The 23,799-nt window shown below is 47.4% G+C and overlaps 1 protein-coding gene across 2 annotated transcripts in view; it reads left to right on the forward strand.

Annotated features, from left to right (window-relative positions):
- Positions 1-23,799, forward strand: part of PDZRN3 (PDZ domain containing ring finger 3) — a 237,373-nt gene that overhangs the window by 194,512 nt on the left and 19,062 nt on the right. For both annotated transcript variants that reach the window (XM_029918283.1, XM_029918282.1), the window contains one exon: positions 22,292-22,539. In XM_029918283.1, coding sequence (XP_029774143.1) covers positions 22,292-22,539 — 248 coding nt within the window. The remainder of the gene's footprint in view (positions 1-22,291; positions 22,540-23,799) is intronic.

The raw sequence follows: 23,799 nt of genomic DNA on the forward strand, positions 1-23,799 counted from the left end.
ATGAGGTCTGTGCACCTCTGTATCCCCACCCACGATCCCCTGGGCACCAGTGTTTCCCTGAACCGAGCCTGCCCGTGAGGCTCGGCACACCATTCTATTCCTCGTTTCGTTATTATCTGTTAATTCAGCCCCTTCCGATATACTGTGAAGTCCTGGCTGCTCTAGTCACCACCTTTACCCACAGCGTGGGATTGGCTGGACACGTTGGATTTCCTGTGTGCTGGTAGGGCACGAGCAGCAAACCAGAAACAAGGGTACTAGGGAGGCCCCCGGCTGTGCTATTGGATGAGATGACCGTGCTTCACATCAAGAAGGAGTCGCTGGAGGGCACAGGGGCTACTCTTCCTTCATCCAGCGCGCATGTTTACCCAGCCAGCCCTGGGCCCAGAACCCTGCTCACTGGCTCCCTGCTGCAACTGAGATAAAGCTAACTCCTTACCTGTGGCCTGCGGGGGCCTGTGTGGTCTGGCCTCATCTTCCCTCTCCAGCAAGCTGCTGGCAATGTGCCCATCATGCTCTAGTCCTTGCAGACTTCTTATAGTGCCCAGAACCCACCTTACTCCTTCCCTTTAAGACCGTATGACCAGTTGTTCCCCTGCATCTGAAACCTAGTTCACCAGCTCATCCTGGAAGACTCAGCTCAAACACCCCTCTCCCCAGAGCCCTTCCCTGACCTAAGAGGTTCCCCCACACGCACCCATACTGACCTCTCTATATGGCTTATTTCCTTCCTAGCACTTAACATAATTTCATGTACCTATTAACTTGTCTATTGTCCCAAGCCCCCAGTCCCCAGGAAAATGTCAACCCCATGAATGTGGGGACCTCTGCCTTGTTCTGTGTGACACCCCAGATCCTGACACAAAACCAGTTAATTATTCAGGACATGTTTACCAAATTGACTTCTGAATGAGGAATGTATCAAGTAGGTCCCACTTTGGTCTGGGAGGGCGTTTAGCGGTGACAGATGAGTCGATGTCCCAGGATTCTAATGGCTTCCGTAGATACAGCTGCATATTGCCGTGGGGCAGGGGTGCACAGTCACAGGGGAGAGGCCCGCCCCTCTCTCTGTGTTCCTGGGGCGCACCTGCCATGGCTGGCAGAGAGAAGCACATGGAACCATGGGAAAATGTAGCTTTAATAAACGACTTCTGCACTCATTCATAATGCAAGGAGAGGTCACGGCGACACTAGGGGTGGGGGAGGAGGCTCGGAAGCACGCCAGAGCCAAAGTCCCCCTCCTGCTTTCTCTACCAGCGTGATACTCAGCGGGGAATCCACTCTCTAAAGCTCACAAAGCCATGTTTCTAGAAGCCTCACCTTCCACAGTGTGGTAGGTGTCCTAGCGTTGGTGAAATGCCGTCAGACTCTGCTACCTAATGGCAAGTCCTGCACTGAGGAAAGTCAGGAATGGAATGTCCACTTCACGTGACCTGCTTTCCCTGTTAGTGCCCAAGGGCATATTGAGTTGGGTGTGTCTGTTGGTCAACTTTGGGGACAGGGTCCCTTTTCCAGTCTGCTGGACACCTGGCCTGGCAGCATCGTTTTTTCCCCAGTGTATTTGATCATACTCATCGGTTTGTAATGAAGAATAAGCTGACATCGTGCAGAAGTAAGTTGTTACCATCAGTGTTAGACTGTGGAGTTGCATGCAAGGGCCTGAATTTGAGGGAAATTAGGGATCAAGGAGAGCTCTTCCGACGGTTGGGGAGGCTCCAGAAGTTTCAGCGTCACCGTCATGCAGGAGCCTGATAGACATGCAGGTTCTCCAGCCCCACTCACGACCTGCTGTGCCAGAATCTTCTGTGAGTGGGGCTGGCAATGTGCGTTGAGCAAGCCCTGCCGGGGGGCGGCCACTCACTCAGCCTTGAGTACCTCTGCTCAGCGCTCAACCAAACATTCGACAAGAGGCAGGACTCTTAGGTTACCCAGGATTTTGGGCAGATTTTCTTAAGTCTTCCTTTAGATGAGTAGGTAGCAGGATGAGCTCACCTCTGAGACACTCACATTCAGATCAAAACATAACCATCTGTTGGTTAATACCAAGAAACAAAAGGTCATTTTATGTGCATTAGGCAGGGCTTTTTGCAAGTTCTTGTATAATATCTAACTTACAAGTGGAAAATTGAAGGTGGACATTTTTTCTGTTAAAGATATACACACACCTATACACATACACCCACGAACACATGACCATGTGTAATACAGATATCCGTATGTGTGTGGGTATCTTCCACAGATTAACCTTCAGTTTTCTTCAACCACTGTCCCTCTCAGAATCACCTTGGGTTCTAGAATTATCCTGCATCCTGCTAAGGGACACACTCTCCTCCTACAAACACTCCTTTCCCAGGAGTAAATGGGAAACTGATCTGATTAAAGTAATCCCCAACAATGGGAATAATGGTAGGCACAGTCCTCCTCCCAGAAGAAAATGTGTTTTGAGAAAGGACCTTGTGAACCAGATGAATCGTAATTTGCAGGATTCTGAGCGAAGCAAGTAGACCAGTGTCCTTTCTCATGACAATGTGCGTGGCCATCACTACAATGGCAGGTCCCAAGTTATAGACCCTGCCCCTGGGACACTTCCAGGCTGCAGGGCGGGGTGTCACTGTATGTGCCAGTTAAATAGGACCACTGGCTGATCCTTGGTAATAATCTTAGGATACATTTTGGCGGGTCGTGTCAGAGGGCAGACAGGTGCAGAGGTCCTCTAGGTATCGCCAGACTCCTGCCCAAGTCAGCACCAGCCAGCACGTGGCTGCCACACCTTGCCTCTCGTTCCCACACTCACTGGCCGTTGCAGATATTCTCACTTCTTCCTCTTTCTTTCTGTTCGATAGAAACAGGGAGTGGAGGAGAGGAGTGGACCCTTCATCTGTAACTCATTCTCAAGCTTGAACACGGCGTCAGCATGGCCCGAGGCCTCGGTCACAGCCCTGAGTCGGGTGCCCCACTCCCGGTATAGATGCTGCTGGTCTGGGCACCTTGCTCTGAGAGAGATGTGATTACCTGTGGGTGAATGGATGGGTGGACGGAGGGACAGACTGAGCAGTGGATGAAAGGACGGGAGGGAGGGGGGAGGGAAGGCACGCATTTAGGGTCTCTATCTCTTCAGTTTTATTAATGCCAGATGGTCTCTCATCTGAGAGGAGAGGGCTTGAGGCTCTGCATCCCTGTTAGTACTCAGTATCGCCTGACTTCTTAATGTGTCCATTGCAGTGCTTATGAAGAGGTATCTCCCTTTGGTTTAAATTTGATTTACTCGAGTATTAACGGAGTACAGTGTCCTGTTTCCCATGTGTATATTGGCCGTATTTGAGCTTCTGCTGGTGTGTGCGCAGTGCCCGTTCCAGTGTCCGCCCCACTTCCCTCCTGGATTAGTCATCTTTTTCCTTGGATTTGTAGGATTTTTAAAAGCATAGTCTGGGCACCGGTCTTTATGAGACAGGAGTTGGAGGCCTTTTCTCCCAATTCATGGCTTGTCTTTGCCTTCTCTTGATGATGTGTTCGAGTGAACCAAATCCCTTAACCTAGTCAAATATGTCAGCCTTTTCTTATGGTCTCTGCCTTTAGTCTCTGTAGGAAATACATACACAGCCATGAAGCTGCTCTCCTACATTTTTTTCCAAAAGTTTTATGTAAGTGTTGCCTTTCACAGAACAGTAGAAGGCTGGAGCCCTGGTCCACTGGGAGAACAGCCCCTCTCTTCTCCATCGAAGGGCACTGCCCGTTTCCCTGTGTGTTTGGGGCAGTTTCCAGCCTCTCTGCTCTGGTCCCTTGACAGTCTCCCTGCACTAGTATCACACGAAGAATGTCTTTTTTATTGTCCTATAGTTTTGCGGAGACTCTTGCGCTTTAGGAGAGCAGGTCTCTGTCCAGGGCCACCTTCTTGAGCTCTTGGCACCCTGCCCGTCCATGGACACGTGATGGGCAGCTCGCCAAAGTGACATATTGGTAGGCTCCTCTCTCAAGCCTGGGGTGGGCTTGCAAGTAGTCAGGGAGCATTCTTTATAGTTACATGTATCTTACAAAACTTGGAATGTCTTCAATATTTAATAAAATAAAAATATTAAGAAGAGCCCCAAGAAGAAATATCATAGATTATTTTTTAAGTTTATTTTAAGAGAGAAAGAGAGAGAACACAAGCAGAGAAGGGCAGAGAAAGGGGGAGAGGGAATCCCAAGCAGCCTCTGCTGTCAGCACAGAGCCTGATGTGGGGCTTGAACCCTCAAACCCTGAGATCATGACCTGAGCTGAAGTCAAGAGTCGGACCTTTAACTGAGCCCCCCAGGGGCCCCTGGAGGCTTTTTATAATCTGTGATATTTCTGGGGTGGCTGGGGGCTGAGCTGGTTAAACATCTGATTCTTGATTTCAGCTCAGGTCTTGATCTCGGGGTCGTGAGTTCAAGCCCCATGTTGGACTCTGCACTGGGCATGAAGGCTACTTTTAAAAAATAATAATAAAATAAAAAATAAATGTTAAAAGCCCACCCTCTCCCCCAAGCTCTGAAGGAAAGTAAACCAGAAGTAGCAATGATGGGGACGAAGGGGTTTGTTGGCTAGAAAGACCTTTAAAAAGTATTACAATCCTGCATAATTTTTTCCTTAACATAAAGCATTCTTCATCTGCAAATGAATTCTCTCAAACGACACCATTTGTTGTAACAGAAGACATCTGTGAGACTACACTTAGAACTTGTGTCTTTACATAAACACATTTCTTAGGGGTTGACATGTTTGCGTGTTTCTATATAAAGAAATCTTAAGGAAAAATTTTGTCTGTTTTGTGAACAAACAATGTATGAACCAAATAATGCAGCCAGACACTATTCACAGCATTAAACCAATGAAAACAGAGTTAATGTGTCAGACATCTGGGAAAATAACGGTTCCCCCCGTGTGTTAAACAGCCTCGCACAGTCCGGGCGCATTCCTCTTTTGCCACACATGGCAATTAATCAATCCCCTCCTCTGCCCACAAGTGTCAGTGGTGTGGCACGTAACATTAGAAGGGACATGCGTTTTAATAAAAGAAAACTCTAAAGGACATGAACCAATTTTCCTTTACCAAGCAGCTGTTGACTGTTCAGGGAGTCTGGAAAACCTAGAAATTGCTCTCCTTCCTAACGGTATTTCAGTTGGCATCAGGAGATGAAAAGCAGTGGGTATTTCCCCCCAGAAGCACTGTGGTGTTTCACACCTGGGATTCTGTTCCTTCCTACCTGGCTATCAAATGCCTGGTATGAATGACCCGCATTTCACGCACTTGGCACCTGAGGTCCCGGCTGCCCTTGTCACACTTACCCACGTGTATCACTGTTCGCATGTGTCAGGGCTCCCTGACCACGGGCGTGTCTGTTTCCCTGGGCCCAGGATTTTCTTCTTTTCTGTTCTCTCGCTGGCAACTCCTGAAGCTTCAAGTTCATAGGATAACCCTACGTAGCTGGAAACATGCCAGGAATTAAAGTTCGAGTTGTCTGGCCTGTCTGTCTCCTCTCCACCCCCACTGTTGAGGGCTCTGTCCAGGTCCCTCCGTGGAGGAGAACCCAAGAGCAGGTGCCTTTGCCCCATAGAGTGAAGGGGGGGGGCAAACATCAGGGAGAAGGCCCCATGAAGAGTCAGCATGTCTTGTTCTCAGTGCGCTGTCAAGTTTCAGAACCACATCTCCTCCACATCCGGCCACAGTTCAGAGATGTCCAGAGAAAGGAGGGAGTGATTCCCGCCTTGTGTTCTTGATCCTTGAATTAGCAGTGAAGGCCTGAGATGAATACGTTCCAGTGATTTGGAGTTTTATGCCAATCGCAATGATAAATAACGGTGTGTTGTTTGCCTTGCACGTGGTTTATATATGTGTTATATGCAGAATGTCGTGTAATTCTAATGCAGCCCCTGAGAGTACAGGTATGTGGTTGTGTCCGTCTTACAGATGAGGCAACTGAGGGTTAGTTAGAGACACTGATTCCTGGGCCTGGAATCACGGCTCCCCGGGGCAGGACCGGGATCCTGACACAGGACTGTGTGACTCAAGCACAGACCTGACTGTGTGAACTGTGTCCCAGCATGTCCCCGGCAGTGTGAGCAGAAGCCAAGTCTCTCTCCCGGGGGGGCTTACGTTCTGGGGCGGCCGGAGGTGAGAAAGTAAATGTTAAACTGATGCGCGTGTGATGGCCGTGGACGGTACGTGAGGGACTGCAGCTCTGCAACAGAAGCATCGGCCCAAGTCTGGACCAAGACACCATGCTTGGTTTTCTCCTTAGTGACAGGGAGGTAGTCTCACGGCTGTGGGGTGACGTGCTGCATCCGCGTGACACTGCACTCGCGGGAAGTTCATCTTACCGTCACGTTGAGGCAGGAGAGGAATTCCATTTGTAGGGCACCCAGTGGACAGTCACCCTCCAGTTGTTCTGAGGCCAGCATTTAGTGAGTGCCTGCTTTGTTCTCGGACCACAGGCTGAGGGAAGGACTGGAAACAGCCCTGTGCGCACAGCATTCCTGGCCTGGCATCTGGACGGCAGGGCGTCAACTGTGACATATTGTCACACAAGCCAGTTGAAGCTCTGGGGCCCAAGGGAGGACACCAGCACATCTGGAGGAGGTGGCAGCAGCCAGCCTCTGCAGCTGGGGCTAAAAGAGTTATCCTTAGGGATGGGAGGTCTCCAGGAGACAGGAAAAGTGATGACCGTGGCCCCAGAAAGGACACCTTGCATGCGCGTCACTGGCCACCATTGTTGCGTAGCCATTTCTTTCACAGGAACCCTGAGGTATGAGAGGCCCAGACTTCCCACACATAACACACCAAGGTGGAAACACAGTATGTTTGGAGGAAGTGCTTGGATTCTGTCATTTGTTCAACATGTTATTGATGGAGCAACCCACTTGTGGTGTGCCACATCGGAGCGGCCATTGATGGGAACACAGAGGCTGCAAAACTACGACATCGTGATCTTACCCCAAAAGGTGGAGGGAGATGAAATGCTATAACCAGCTGTGGGCAGTCAGTGCCCAGCAGGAGGGCCCCCCCTCCCCACCGTGTGGGGTCTTGGATTCAGTCATGGCAGCCAGGCTGGGCCTCCTGACCGTCTGAGCATGAAGTGGTCAGCGTTGGCCAGATAGAGGCTCTGGGGCACAAGGAGCCTGGATTTGTAGGACATGTGCTGCGAGAGTGACCCTTCCCTGTGCATATGTGTCCTGTGCACTCTCGTATTCCGAGAGGGCTCGGCTTCAGGGTGCCAAGCTTCACTTGTACTTGCTGAGCTAAAGCAGGTGAAGACGCTTGCAAAGTATGAATGTGCTGCGTAGTGCTGGTGGTATGACTACACCCAAGATTTAAATAAACAAATGTTCTGGAAAGGCCTTAAAAACGTTAACTGTATCCTCTCCAAACTAAAAAAGCCAATGGAGGGGACAAAGGAACATACAGTGTTCAACAGTAAGGTTTTAAACATGGATGGAGTTACACATTTGTGACAGTAAAAGGGGCCTATGACATGCCCAGAGAGTGTACCCACATCATAGGAAAGCAGTTAGGACGAGAGTATATACGGCCAGACACTTCCTCTAGATACACACAGCCCATGTTACCCCTGGAAGACAGAGTTTTCCATGAGCTCATCCATGGGGCAAGATGAAATGAGGTCAGAGAGAAGCTTCCCGAGCTTCAGACTCTTAGTTTCTTTTTTTTTTTTTAATTTTTTTAATGTTTATATTTGAGAGAGAGAGAGAGAGAGACAGCATGAGCAGGGGAGGGTCAGAGAGAGAAGGACAGGATCTGAAGACAGGGTCCAGGGTCTGAACTAGCTGTCAGCACAGAGCCTGACATGGGGCTCGAACCTACAAACCATGAGATCATGACCTGAGCCGAAGTCGGACGCTCAACTGACTGAGCCACCCAGGTGCCCCCAGACTCTTCGTTTCTAACTCAACTAAGTAAAGGCTTAAAGGGAGAAAATCCCAGACCCAAACCTAAGTAGTGGGGGAGGAGCCTCAGGAAGTCCAGAGACCCTGCTCCCAGAGCCGCACTCTGCCCTCCACGATGGGGACCCGTACTTCTGCTGCCAGCCGTCTCCTTTCTTTTCCTCAGACCCACCCCCTGTTGGGCTGAAACGTAGCTCCAAGTGCATTTCCACTCAGCTGGGCCCGCTGGCTAACTCTACGCAAACACCAGAACTCGAAACCCCACCCCAGTCCTCTCCTCCCCTCTGACAACCTGACTCTTGCAGAAATGTGTTCCTTTCTTTTTCTGGCTTTAAGTTTGACATAAGCAACACCATGTACACATACTCGTGTCTCTCTCCCTCTTTCTGTCTCTCGGCTCCCCTCCCTCCCTACTTGTCTCTCTGGAAAATCCCTGCATTTTCTCATATTCCAATTGCATTATTAACCGTTGTGTTTGGATCATTAATTCCTTCCCAGATGATTTGCTCCTGGTAGGTTTCTAGCAAATGCTACCCATGTCTAATAAATCATCTTGGAAAATGCTGCAGGTTCCTGTCTGTCATAGGGACGGGCGTCCACACGCTAATACCTGTGGCCTGCAAACAGTTTCATCCTCCGCCCTCTCCCAGAAGCGGCCCTGTTGGCTTCTTCATTAAAGCTCACCGACCGGCTGACAGCAGAGGGGACAGTTCACAGTTGTGCTTTGGCCACCCTCCCATTGGACTCCCCGATGGCTCACTTCACTGGGATAGACTCCAGGCTGTTTTGTCACCTGAACAAAGTGTCCCCAGGTGGCCCCGAGGCTAAAGGTCCATCTCTGTACCCCCTGCTGGAGCCAAGAGTCAGGGGATGTCTGAAGGGCCTGCCCCCTGATGCGATGCTTCCAGGAAACCAAAACTGAGAGCAAGGAAATGAAGTCGGGAAGTGTTCGCAGCTGAGCATCCCTCAGAGTGTCCTTATCCGGGGGGACACAGCTGTTGTGCCCGCAATGGGGCAGTCGCCAGAACGGGAGATTATGGAATTGTATCTAGAAGGGCATTAATGTTCATGCTTTTCCCACATATCTTTCATTTCATTTTTCATCTCTGGTAAGATCAACAAACTTATCATGGGCCTTCGAAATGCTGGAGTTCCGTGCAGCTTAAACTTGTAATTACTCTGCCATTCTTATTCCCCAGAATTTAATCACCAAAAAAACGAAGATCAATTATTATAATGTGGTCATATTTTAAAGCCCTCGGTGCCTGTGAAGTTGAGACGGAGAGTCATTTTATTCCCTATTTTAGAGGTGATAAATATCCCAGGATGTCATCATCATTCTTCTGGTGCCCTTTATAAATCACATTTATAAATCTTTGAGAAAGAAATACCACCTTAAGTTTATTTTTGATTCATCAAGGTTCTAAATCTTACCAATTTCTGTCTCGTCCACGTCTCCAGAGTCCATCATTCCTGCTCACTTTCCATTGGCTCTTCTTTCAAAGCTATTATTTCCAGAATTCTGCACTGGTTTCTCACATTGATCTCTAGGTAACTCTGTACTTCAGTGGAGATAACTTAGCAAATTTATATAATCTATTGATACAAAGTTGTCTCTTGCTGCAAGGGAAGTATCTGCAAACCATGAATCTTTTGGCAATTCAGTGAAGATCTTTCTGGATTCATTGTTGCATGCCAAGTACTCTTAAACTCAGCTTTCTTAGACATAGTACAGATGAAGTGTGAGTGGGCAGGATCAGTGTTTTGTCTTATAGAAATTTAATTCACATTTAGAAGTATATCTCAGCCTACCAGGAGACACATATTTTTCACCTTTAACCTAAATTTCCTCAACACATTGAGCAATAATTTGCAATTAAGAATAGAGAACGTTGTCACAATTCAGGACAAACAGGAGGGTAGTCTTTGCGCTTTAATCGTATCAACTTAGACAAGCAGTGAATTCATATCATTCACATACACACACATACTCTAATCCCTCTCCAAAATGAGTCCACTGTCAGAAGTTAGGAGAACAAAATATAGAGCCTGTCCCCCACACCCTGTGGACCCTGGAGTAGCAAGGGCCGTCCTGCTAACGGCAGACTTCAGTTCCACAGCTTTCCTCATGGGCATAATTAAGAGGGAAGAGAAGATCAGGAAAATTCTCATAATAAAAAATGCTGAAAATTACCCATCATACTACCACTTTGAACTGCTGATGTCCAGTCAAGATTAAAACTAAAAATGTAAGGATTATGTAATTAGATATGGTTTACATTTTTTAAAAATACAGTCCTAAAACACCAATCATGTGGGAAAGCTCGTGTGAAGAACAAAGCATTTTAGGAGCAAATGGATGGGCCTTAACCCCCCCGTTGAGGCTGGGGGCTGTGTGTCCTGTTGTGCAGAGAGAGGTGTTGAAAAACAAGATCGAGTGGCTTTTTTAACCAGTTGGCTGAATACACCGTTCCTCCTCCTATAATCCAAACCCATTGTGGTTTTCTGGCAAAAGAATGGACATGTCGGGTTCCAGAATCTTAGGATGCAGAGAGGCTCCAACAAAATCGTAGGCTACATTGGAGAGGAACAAGCGAGTGCTGCCGACATGATACCCCCAAGAAGGAATTGGGGTCCAGAACACTACAGGGGATCTGTATTCAAGTCTCCCTAAAAAAAAATAAATAGTTAAATATATAGAAAACAAAAAAGATTTTAAACCATTATTGAAGTTCCACCAAAAATGTAAGACACAAATCCACAAGAGCCAGGAAATTCTATTTAAAGTGTATCAACGTTCATTCTCATTTGTCCTGGCATCTGTTACTTTGTTACCTGACATTGGTGGTGTTGAAAAAGAGTGAGGAAATTTCATAATTGTGTCAAGAGGAATAAATAAAACACAGATCATTAAGGTCAATAAGCTTCTTTCAAAATTTGATTTCTTGCCGTGTGGCTCCCGTAAGATTCAAGGGCTTCAAAGTGTCTGATGGTGCTGGTTTTCTTCCCGCTCAAGAGTTTTCTGTTTTAACATAAGACTAACATTACTTTCCTCCTAGCTGGACTGTTTTAAATGGTGTCCCATCTCTAGAGCTTCCCAGAGGGCCTCAGAACGTTGGTAGGACAAACAGGCTAAAGTTTGAAGGGACAACTTCATAAAGAGAATTGAGACAAGGGATTCCTGGGCCTTTAGCTTCTCACAGTTTAGTAGGAAGGGGCGGGTGAGTGAATATCCAAAACCAGTGTTTTCTCACTCTGCTTATTAAACATGGACCATTACCGAGGTGACGTTCTGGGAGAGGTCTGCGGACTTAGCCCCTTTGGTTCAGCCTGGCGGGCTCACCTGTTTCCACCAAGGTGCCAACAGTGAATGTCTTTCTAAGCCAGGAATTTCCTCCTCCTCATCAGAGCCTTGGATTTCTTGTCTGTGTCTTACCTGCCCCACTTTGTGATAAGGCTCCTTTTCACTCCACCCTCCCATCTCGTGTACACCTAACCTTACTTTTGCTTTGGGCTGAGATCAGGTAACAGTGCTTTCCAGCTGTGCAGGCCTGGGGGTAGAGAGTTAGAGCATATGCTTGAACTTGGGCAGATGTGGCTCAGATCTGATCTCTACTGCTTAGAAGCCGCACAACTCTTCAGATACTGCTTTCAACTCCTTGGGCTTTGATTTTCTCATCTATATAAACAGAGAATGCCGCTGACCTCACCAGTGACCGTCTTATTGGGAAGAGGGATGGGGTCATGCGCATGAAGCACTTAGTGCAGTCCTGGCACAGCAAACAGCCAGTCCAAGGAGTCCAGAACACTGTATCCTTGCAATGGTGCTGGGGTCCAGAAAGGCTCTTTCCCAGAGACCTGAATGCAGCGTAACATCTTTTTCATTGATGTCCTTCCACAATGTATTTGCCGTAAAGTTTTACTGAAATTTGGCAGCGGGAACATCTAGGAAGCACATGGGGGCTAGTGGCTCTCGTGAGAGTGCTGACCTTGAGCCAGACCCTTCCCAGGGAATCTTTACAACGCCACAGACAGGTGAGGAACAGGGACAATGCCGGTACTTTGTCCAAGGTTGCAGGGTGGTGACAAAGGCTGACATTCAGCACCACACCGGGGGCTTTACTTGACGCCGTCCAGTCGTTCCAGAACACCTGGCAGAGAAGTGCTGGAAAGACATCCATTCTCAGTGCAGGACACTGAGGCACACACAGGTAGGGGAGTGCACCCGCTGGCCCATCTGGTAAATGGCAGAGATTCAGACCCCTGCGTGTCTCGCCCCAGAGCCCAGTGTTCTCTCTACCCCACCCCCCACCGGCTCCTGGTGTCACTGAGCTTTGGTCCCCACTTGATCAGTGCCTGGCACATAGTGGGTTCCCCAGTAATTCCTCAAATGAGTGAGGATAATAGGTACCTGACATCTGCTGAGCACTCACTCCCCGGGGTCACAAACCCTAATTAGTTTCTTTCTGTTGTTGTTGTTGTTGTTTTTAATGTTTTTAATTTTTTATTTTTGAGAGACAGAGAGGCAGTGCAAGCAGGGGAGGGTCAGAGAGAGGGAGACACAGAATCGGAAGCAGGCTCCAGGCTCTGAGCTAGTTGTCAGCACAGAGCACGACGCGGGGCTCGAACCCATGAACCATGAGATCATGACCTGAGCCGAAGCTGGACACCTAACTGACTGAGCCACCCAGGTGCCCCCCTAATTAGTTTCTATGTATGGCCTCATGAATTCTAACAACAACCCAGTGAGTTAGGTCCACCTGTTGACCCATTTTACAGATAAGAACACTGAGCCACCAGGACATTAACTTGCTCAAAATGATGTAACACAGAAATGAGACAGCCTATATTTAAACAGAGGCAGTCGGACCCCAGAGCTAAAGGGTCTTAACACATGTGAAACTACCCACTTCCTATTCTTGCACAGCTTCGTGCAATCACCATTAGGATCTGATGTGAAACTTCAATAACTATAGTCACATAAAACATCATTAAACACTATTTTTAATCTTCTAATTTCTGTATGACAGCAGTTGTTTGGGGGAGGAGCCTTCCTATAAGTCCTTTTCTCTGATGATTAGAGGCTTGAGGGTGGAATTTTATCTGAAACACCCCCTAGTCCTTCAGGAAAACAGCTAACACATTTAAGTTTATAAGAGATATTTATGAGACGGATACGAAGTTCACCCCAGGGAGATGGAAATGACATAATGGAATGGTTTTCGTAAGGCCTTGGGTGTGATGCTTACAAAAATGTCACCATACCTTTCTCCTTGATTGGCGGCTGCACTGCTTTGATGGGGGGATCATGGTGTGTAATACAATCAACACGTTAAAGAGAGGCCTGGCTAGCTCGGACCTCAGCGTGCATCTCCCAGGGCAAGGCAGAAGCCACTGCCATCTGGAATTGGAGGTCTGCAGTGACACAGGTGCTCTCCAGCTTCGGTGCCATTTGCAAGATGCCCATGATGTTATGGGATCTCCTGCAGGTGAAGCGTGTCCGAGGAGACGCGTGCCAAGTGCCTAGTATAGTGCCTGGCGCTGATGGAGCGCTGGCCCACTGTCGCCTTGATCATGGTGGAGGGGTCCGAGCGTCTGCATTCCACTGTGGCTCTGCCAGCAGCTCATGATGTACCCAGCGGAGCAGTGGACCACAGAGGGGCAGCGCCTCCTCTCCCAGGCTTGGCAGCATGGTGGTACTCAGGAAAGATTCCTTTTTGGTGTAGAGATGAGGGAGCTGAGCTCTCTGTGTGTCCAGGGCAAAAGTGGATGTGCCCAGCAGCCACGTGTTCACATGCTTCCACTGTGCCGAGTTTGGACCCGGGGGCAGCCAGCAGAGGGACCACTGCCGGCCTAAGTGGGGGTTAGTAAAGGGCTCCGTTGGGGCACTGTGCTGACAGCTCAGAGCAGGGAGCCTGCTTCAGATTCTGTGTGTCCCCCTCTGACTGCCCCTCCCCCACTCGCGCACTCTCGAAAATAAACATTAAAAAATTTTTTTAAAAAGGGGTTCCCTTTCTTCTGAGCCCACCCACCCAACTCCCCTTCTTATCTGGGCATCTGTCACACAGCTTAGTCCGCACAACCATAAGCAGTGATCCTGGAGGGGGTAGTGTGGGGAAAAGGGCAGAGGCATGGGGAGGGGAGAAGGAGAGAGAGAGGAATGGCCAAGAAAAAGAAACCATTTTGCATTTTGTGATTTTCCATGAGGTCTATAGCGTTGGCCTTTCTCATCCTCCCCTATCATGAGAGGTTTTCCGTTTTCACTAGAAGTGGCCCCACCTCCTCTCATGCAGCCCAGAACACACAGGGGACGGGAAAGCTTGGGTAGAGCAGCTGTGCCCTTTGTCAGGCATTCCCAGCCTTTCTGGGCCTCATGTTTTCCACCATCCTCACAGCAGAGGATGGTTCCCTTCATAGCACGTGATAGCATGGTAATGAGGAGGGCACTGTATACACTTAACGTTGAAAACGCTACCCACTAAATACGCGTGTCTGTAAAAATTATATAACACATATTTTATTCCCATTTGAAATTTGGAAATTCTGAAGTAGACTCTATCAGATTTTTGTTCAACTTAGCTAAGCATCTAAGATCATAGAGCAGAAAGTGTTGAATTTTTGTGTCAGAGGAGAAAGGAACACGAAACGCCAGCAGATGTGCACAGTGTGGGGGACTCTGTCTGCAAATGAGTGAATAGGTCACTCAGGTGACCTGTTGGCAAGCCTGCTGCATTCCACAAGGTCTTGGTTTTCTATAGGGAACAAAAGACATGGTTCCGGTCCTCATGGGGTTTAAGGCCTGATGAGAAAACGTGGGCATTCAGTGGAAAAATAATTAGAATTATGTGTTTATACATCAAGGAAAATGCTGTGAATTCTTCTCAGTGATGTCTCCTGGTGTAAATGTTCTCTGGCATCAGTAAACTTGCGTAGAAATGGACAGTGGGCAGGTGGTTGGACCATAAGGAGTGGTCAGGCTTTTCCAGAAGAGTATGAAGAATAAGAGAGGGAAAGGTGGTTGGAGGCATTTGGAAGAATGTCTTCCAGGAGTGAACAGTGATAGACCGTGGAATATGATCGACCAATTTAAACCTGAATCCAAACCCTGCTGCAAAGGCATTAAGGATACAGTGGAGAAGAAATGTTCCAAAGAACTTAGGAGTCATAGAAAGTAGGGACCCTTAGATATAGGAACACGTTTCCAAGAACATGACACTGGACTTTCCTGTAATATGTTGAGTTGCATATTTAAATTATCACCTTTAAGATGATGTAAAAAAAATGTGTATGTTTGGGGCATCTAGGTGGCTCAATTGGTTGAGCATCCAACTTCAGCTCAGGTCATGACCTCATGGTTCATGAGTTCGAGCCCCACATCGGGCTCTCTGCTGACAGCATAGGGAGCCCATCTCAGATAATCTGTCCCCCTCTGGCTGCTCTTCCCTCTCTGTTTCTCTCTTTCAAAAATAAATAAATATTTTTTTAAATGTGCATGTTTATCTTAAGATGCAGAGTGGTTCAAATATATTGTAGTTGAATGGACATTTGGATGTCATCACTTACAATGTGACTTTGGGGTTGATGACATCAAAGCTTCCTAAAGCAGATGAAATATTCTTGATCAAAGTAGATTTTTACCTGAGAAGAAAGCATTTTACAATATTTTAGGACTAACTTTACAAACTAACTAAGAACATATTGATTTTGAGCCTTGATTTCTCTAAGACATGACATACATTTATTATTCAGAGACTGGAAGCCAGGAATACTCTCTCTTTAAGAAAAAAAGTAATGGATTTTAAAATCTGAGAAACATGAGTTAGACCTCAGGAAGGCTCCTCTCACGGGACGATTAACTAGGCTGTAAAGTCAGGTGTGCACAGCACTCAGAATGCAGCGAGGAAGGCGACCTTCCACTTGTAGAAAGAGCAAGCCCAGTGAGCTAACATTGGGACATATTTAGAAGTTAACATGGACAAACTCCAGCGGGGTCCATGATAGATATCAAATTTACAGATTTATAAACCTACAGATTTATAGGTTTTAAAAAAGTATTTACTTATCTTGAGATAGAGAGCACGTGCACGTGCACAGGGGAAGGGCAGAGAGAGAGAGAAAATCCCAAGGGGGCTCCATGCTGTCAGCGCAGGTCTCAGTCCCATGAACCATGAGATCATGACCTGAGCTGAAGCCAAGAGTTGGACGCCTAACAGACTGAGCCACCCAGGCAGGCGCACCTTAAATTTTTACATTGAAGGAATTGAGATCTATGGAAGCCTAGATTCCATATTTACACATACACATCACATAGTCAAGTGAGGGTTTTCCACAGACACATGTTATTGTGAACACCATCTGTTCATTAAGACTCCTATTCCTTTTTTAAAAAAACTTTTCTTTTTAACATTTATTTTTTTACAGAGAGGCCAAGCATGAGGGGGGTAGGGGCAGAGAGGGAGGGAGACACAGATTCTGCAGCAGGCTCCAGGCTCTAAGCCCAATGTGGGGCTCAAACCCACACACCACGAGATCATGACCTGCACCGAAGTCGGACGCTTAACCTACTGAGCCACCCAAGTGCCCCAGACTCCTTTTCCTTCTTAACAAACATTATACCTACATTTTAGATGAGCTGGCCTTCCCTATGTCAAGCCCCTGAGCAGACAATCTATTTGAAATAAATTAAGACAGAACAAGGAGTTTTCCAAATGAAAAAAAATTTTTTTGGCGTAAATCAGGGCTCGAAACCTTTTACTCTCTGGCATGTAGGAGATTATTGTCTGCTTCCATTGGAACCTAAGTTTTAATTAGTTTCACAACACAGGTGTGATACTTTACAGAATGAAATCACTGCCCCTGTATTTAATTAAATGAACCCTATAAAAGTTGTGTTTAGCCAGGGGCATAATTGATCGTCTGGATTCAAAATTGCATTAGCACTTAATATTGGGGTCATTTGCACGTGCAGTAGAAATAGAGGTGATTGCAGTATGTTGATCCTCAGAAACCAAAGGTCTGTCCATAAATAGATACTTTCTAATTTAGAGACTGTTTGGTATGTCTTTTCTCAATACTACATATTCTCGCATCCTGAACTGCGCACAGTTACGTTGCAGGGCACTACGCAAGCTTTCCAGGCTCCGGTTGGGCATGACGTAACTGCCACTGGTGGCATTTCTAGATAGACGGTGATGACCCAGGACCCCCCCCCCCCCGGGTGATGGGCTCAATTTATGTTCCGGGTTGTGTACTCTCTGGGAACATTCTGGCCACCTCAGCAAATCAGATCCCTCACGATACCTGAGGGGAAATGCTGCCCACAGCACATGCCTTGTGACCATGTCTCAAGTCCCTCTTGGCTGCCGTGGCCTCCTTTTTCCACCAGAAATTCTCCCAAGTCGCATCCTGATGTCTGCTGAGAGAGGAATGACTCTCGCTGAATAACCGCATTGGATACTTTCTCAGGAACTGAATGACTGAAAGATGGACAAACGGGCTATCCATGAAATCTACCCCCAGATGGAAACACCTCTCAGGCTTGTGTTCAGTCTCAGGACCGTGGAGAAGACGGTCACGAGCGCCTGATAGGAAGAGCAGCAGGCGTGTTACCTGGCCTAATGGGAACCAGGAAGGAATCACTTCACACCCTCAGCATAATTGTCTTGTCTCAGGAGACCTTCCACTAGCCACTAGCGGACCTAGGTTCCTTAGTGTCATGTCATATTTGTGGCAGTGATGTCTGCTTTGAGACAGACTGATTGGATTTTCAGCATAATTGCACCTAAGTCCCAAGGGGCCAGCCAGAGCCTTAGGTGAATAACTTAAGCCTTTAATTTATAATAAAGATAAAGTTTGCAATCAGCATTTCTGGTTCCAAAACATTCCATTTACTTGGTTTTAGAGCTGCATAAACTGTTTTAAAAGCAATCTGCTCAATTGGGCGAGTTAATGATATTTAATTTGACCGGGCCAAACGTCACTGGATGAGCATTCCATCTGTAATTGCAGCCATCATCACAGCCGTTCCGGGTAATGTAGATATAATGCTAATCCCAAGAATAAAGGCTGTCATTCTTGGGTGGTTGACAGTGTACCGGCGTCATCCCCTCGCTGAGGCTCTCAGTGATGTGATTCCAAGATGACAGTGTAATAAGTGTTTTGTGCACAAGGTAATTCAAAACAAATTTGGCTGCAAAAATGGATCGCCTAGGAAAGTAAACTCCCGCCTTGTCTCATCGTCCTTTAAGAGAATGTAATGATCCCTAAAATACCCTGTCAAGAAGCTTGTGTGGCAGGGGTGAAGTCTGTAAAATTTATCTCGTGCACCCCTGAACCTCGCTCCCCTCCCCCCCGACCCATCAGAGAATCCCAACTCGAGGTCTCGAAAATATTAATGTATATGTTGGTAGTCCAGGAACAGGAGATGGGTAGAGAGTCGTTCAGGGCACAGATGTCTCTTAAGGCTACCTAATTAGGCTGCATTTTGCTGCTTTGATTTATAGGTTATTTTCTCCTGGGGAAATATGACTTCTGGTGTAGGATCCCCATTAGTACTGATATCTTAGTAAATTTCCTATTATTTGCACGTCAGGCACTCTATCCCATTGAACTTTATAAATAACCCTAAGAGGCACAACATTAGAATTACATTTATTTTGCAGATGAGGGAACTGAAACTCAGAATAGTCAGTTGTCCAGAGCCCACAGTCAGGATCGCACCCCGCAGTTGCAGACCCTGTGCCCTCCATCCCTGTGCTGTAGCTAGGAAGGAGGAGCTCGATGGTGCACAGGCTGTAATGGAGCCTCATCTGATTAGCATGCACACAGGGCACTGGGCGCCTGAAGCCATTCTCGGGGGCGCAGGTGCACACACACACACACACACACACACACACATCTCCACTCTCGGTGGAACCCAGACATATGCGGAGGTGATGTCCTGGAGGGACAGGACTTCACAGTCACCCCAACATCCCCGGCCTCCCCTTTGGCTTCGCCATTGGTTTCCTTCATCCTAGGCTGTAGAGATGCTATGGATGTTGTCGGACCAGCACCTTTTACCACCACCAAAGGTGGGCTAGGGTTGGAAAAACCTTCCTGCTTTTGTCACTGTGTGCAGGGAGACACAAGACAGCTGTCTGCCCCCGAGACTCCTCTTAGCTTAAACTAATTCTGTGTTGCTCTTTGTAGGTACCATTTAAACATCTGCTCAGTCTTGTAGCCTGATGTATAAAATCTAAGTAATAGCTGCCATCACTTTCCTATAAAAATGAGCTGATGAAGATCCACTCCCAATCAGAAAAGTAGTTTCACGAATTCTTTTAGACAGATAGGAGGATGTGTCTAGCAACTCATCAGAATTCATCCCTCATTTCACAATACACCTGTGTGATATTTATACCTACTGGGACGTTCTGGGCTGCAAGCAGTGAAGATTTAAGTTAAAATGGTTAAAGTGGTCTCAGGGATAAGGAGTGTGGTATTGACGATAAGAAACTTGGGGGTAAGAGGTTCTAAGCTTGGTTAGTTTATTTGCTCGGTGATATCATCAGAGACCCCAGTTCTCCCATTTTTCTGCTCCAAATCCCTCAGTATGTTGTTAATCTGGCCTCAGAGACTGGTTCCCAACATGATCCCAGCATACTGCCCTTGAGTGTAAGCAACACATGCAGATGACTTGCCCAGAGGCAGAAAAGGGCCATCCCTACCTCAGTGGGGACACCTCAGTCTCCCCGGGAGGGAAAGCTCTCTGATCTGGTGGAAAGGCAACAAGATCTGATCTCTCTCAGCGGAGAGGAAGCAGGTGGGGAAAGGAGGGATGCTAGGTGACCAGGTAGCTGACATTGGGTGCTGTTGTGTTTGCAACAGTTTAAAAACTACACTCCTAGGGGCACCTGGGTGGCTCCATCAGTTAAGCATCCGACTCTTGGTTTTGGCTCAGGTCATGATCTCAAAATTTTGTGAGTTCAAGCCTTGCATGGGCTCTGTCTGCCCTGATAGTGCAGAGCCTGCCTGAGATTCTCCCTCCTTCTCAGCCCCTCCCCTGCTTGCATGCTCTCTGTGTCTCTCAAAATAAATGAAACTTTAAAAAGAAACGTAGATTCCTAGGATGGATTCTTTTTTAGACATGACTAAAAGACTCCTGGAAGAAAACCTCTTGTTCATTCCCTCTTGGCAAACGGTCTGGTGTTTGTGCATCAATAGAGAAAGTATAGATTGCCTATATCTTATAGGACCCATTCACAAGTCTTCATGTCTGAGTTCATTGTGAGTAAAACTGCCTTCAGTATGAGCCATCCCTAGTCACTGTCGAGGGCAGAAGACGAGCGTAGCTAGCGGGCCTGGGCCACCCCACCTCTCCTACACGGGCTGCCTGTGGCATTAATTTAACCTAGGGACACACGACCACATTGTACATTCCTGTACTACTTGACTCTTGGTGTCAGGCATCCATGGAAAATACAGCTCAGAGAGTTCGGCCACAGCACGAATTTCTCGGCTCTCCAAGCTGCTGTTTAACCACTCACCTGCTTCCCCTTCCTTCCCAGCCCAAGCCCTCGGTATTCTGGGTCCTGAGCACGGAGGGGGTCAAGATGCTCAGCTATGGGGATGCCTAATTCTTTGTATCTGTTGATCCTCTTCTCAAAGGAGGACGGGTGAAGACAGTTGGGATGTTAAACCCTGGCGTTCCCGGTCCTTCCGGGTAGAGGAAATCAGGGCTCTTGTTTGACAGCGAATGGTGCTTCGGCGAACGGTGCATTTGAACCATAGTGTAGCCCAGAGTTCTGCCCGACTCCCTTGTGATGTAAGTAAATTACTTAAGTAGATTGAATCCAGATCATTAATAATCTCCCCTGGCACAATGCACTTGGGCTTCATTATAAGGAAAGAGTCCGACAGCTACTCTTTAACCCAGCAGTTGTTTACAAGACACTCAGTCCTAAGAGTTCTTGTCCCTGTAGGGCCCGAGTGAAGGGGCTTAGCAAAAATAGAAAAATGGCCACATAATCAATACTCGCGTTCTGCTCGGACAAAGAAACCAAAGTGCTCTCTGCCTCAGAGGAAGGACCTGTAACTGTCACCGTGCTTTGAAGTACAGGATAATGGGGGGCCGGGGCTAAGGGGAGGGTGTATGTGTCAGACAAGAAAAGGTTCAGTGTTCCTTGTGACATTTATAAATAAACACTAAAAACATGCCTGTTGAAAAAATGGAGTGTTAATCTAAGAGGTCTCAATTCAGGACTTCCTATGTGAAGTGACATGAACTTGTCAGTGTTCTCCTGAGATGTGAGAAGCTGAGGAACTTTTGCAGAGGTATATTCTGCGGAATAGGATTCCTATACAGTCATCTCCTATGTGACTTTAAAAAGCAAACCAGCCACTTAAGGAATAATATTGAAATATGTCGGGGCCCGCTCACTTTGATGCGACATTGTCAAACCGTCAGCACATGGGGTCAGTTAAACAGGAGGGCTAACAGGTTGCTGGGAATAGCTTCATATTCCAGAAATAAGGTCCTGGCTTCTGTTTCCTCTTGTGTCTCCATGCTAAAGATAGCCGTGTTGAGTTAGTTTTTATTGGCTGCTGCCTCCAGGATTCTTTCCAAAGGTACAAAGTGGTGACCCACCGCCACCTAGGTGATTCCATGTGCTTTGTCGGAGACTGTTAGAGGAGATGGGCATCATTTGGTTCTGCCAACTTCCCAGACTATGATGAGAGGAGGGTTGATTGGTAGTTTCGTGTAAGTCCTGCAGTAGATGGTGGACACCAGTAAATACAGGCACTGGGGATGCGGCAGCAGTAGCGGCCGTGCACAGCGCGACACGGGACCGCAGTCAGGCTAGCGCTTGTTTCCCGAACGTCAGCCTGAACCCCAGCCATTTGTGTGCTTCCCTGGTCTCTGCCAACCCACCTACGGCCTGGTGTATCATTTACTTAGTAGTTTTAATTGACTTTTTTTAGAAGAAAAAAAGCAAAGCAGTTTATTTCCAAAGGAAATTTCCTGTCGCTTCCATAAAAGGAAAGCTAATGTCGCCTGACACAATACACCCCATTAAAACATAACAATGTAATTAATTTCTAGTTAGCTATTATTGCCTGATAAAGGCTCTGAGCCCCACGGCTGCTCTTTTCTCTCACAGGCAAGATGAGCCGGTGCTGAACCTGTGATAAAGCCACCCCGGGAGATTTCGTGTTCAGTGCCAGATCCGCAGGCCCGCAGATGTGGCCCCCTCCCACTAGGCATTCCTTAGGGGACCTAACCCAGAGAGGACCGCGGTCATCCGACACCCCCGAGTCATTCTGCGCTCGCACGGACTCCAGCTGTCCTGGCCTCCACCTGACTCTCGGCCTCTCTCACCCTGTTTCTCCACAGGTCAATGGCAAAGACTTATCCAGAGCAACCCACGACCAGGCTGTCGAAGCTTTCAAGACGGCCAGAGAGCCCATCGTGGTGCAGGTGCTGAGGAGGACGCCACGGACCAGAATGTGCACGCCGCCTTCCGAGTCGCAGCTGGTGGACACGGGAACCCAGACTGACATCACCTTCGAGCACATCATGGCGCTCACCAAGATGTCCTCTCCCAGCCCGCCGGTGCTGGGTCCCTATCTCCTGCCCGAGGAGTAAGTCACACGACCGCACGCAGCGCTAACTAACGTGTTAAGTGCGGTAAAGAAGTCCAGAGAAGTTGGTTTCTTCCCTTCCGTGTGGTGAAAAATCATGTGATGTGTCTTACAATTCTCCAAGTTGCCCGCGCTTCGCTTTATTGTTTATAGAGGCAATCAATTGAATCCTGCTCAAAACCGCTCTGACATATTAATTACTTTATTATAACCCTGGAGCGGAGTTATTCCAATTATATTCCAAGAAAAAAATTACTTACAAATGTCGTCAAAGTTATTTCAGAATAAAATGTAATCACTGCAAATGGCAACGTGAAGGTTTGGCCTTGTGACTAGAGGGAATGCGGATGGTTCTTTTAAATGGACAAAAAAGTAAGTTGGGAATGTAAAGAGAGCCCTGAAGGTTGTGCATTCTGCTTTCTTGGGTCTCGTTTCAAACCTGGATCTGTGTTAATAAGCCCACACATGCCTCATGTAAGTACTGCATTTGCCAATTAAGTAACAGCTGTGATCCAACACCGCACATTAATTACTGCACACACGACACTCCCCGTACCTTACTTCCTGCCAGAGATGGGGCGGAGCTCGGAGCCTTCAAGCCAGACCAGCCTGATGCTCAGACTCCTCCCTAGCCAGGCAGCTGGAGTACTTTACTTTAGCCCCACGCTAATGAGAGGAAAAATAACAGTAATACCACATGGTGTATAAGAATGTTGGGTTAAAGGAAATAATGTGTGAGATGTTCTCCATAATAAGCGGCAGCAGCAATCATCATTAATTTAGTGACAGATTAAATATTTAGGGGAAGAAAATGAAGAAAATTTTTAAGATAGACCACTGAAAATATGTCCCCTTTAACGTAGCTTTTAGCGTGTGATTTTGCATATGTGAGGTCAGTATGTCCACCTCCCCACCTCAGTCTCTCTAGGTGACATGAAAGTCAGTGTGGCTCTTCCTGTCTTGCTCCTTGTTCTGATCAGTGACTTGCTGCTTTATTTTAAAAGGCATTTTACGTCTTCCAGGGCAAACCACTGAGTGATACCTGTTGGGTTTCTGTTAGGAACACGTAACAGGAGTGAGCACACGTTTCCTGTGGTTCCGTCAGGTGCCAGACAGAGGCTTGCCTTTCATCCCATGGTGTTACCTGTTAGCTGTCACGGGTACCCAGGGCCAACTGCCCAGGCGGGACACAGCCATCTCGGCTGCAGTGGACAGTGTATTGGGAAAGGAGGGGGCACCGATCACACGCATGCTCAGTGA

The sequence above is a fragment of the Suricata suricatta genome, chromosome 12 (genome assembly GCF_006229205.1).
Source record: "Suricata suricatta isolate VVHF042 chromosome 12, meerkat_22Aug2017_6uvM2_HiC, whole genome shotgun sequence".
In the NCBI taxonomy this organism is placed as follows: Eukaryota; Metazoa; Chordata; class Mammalia; order Carnivora; family Herpestidae; genus Suricata; species Suricata suricatta.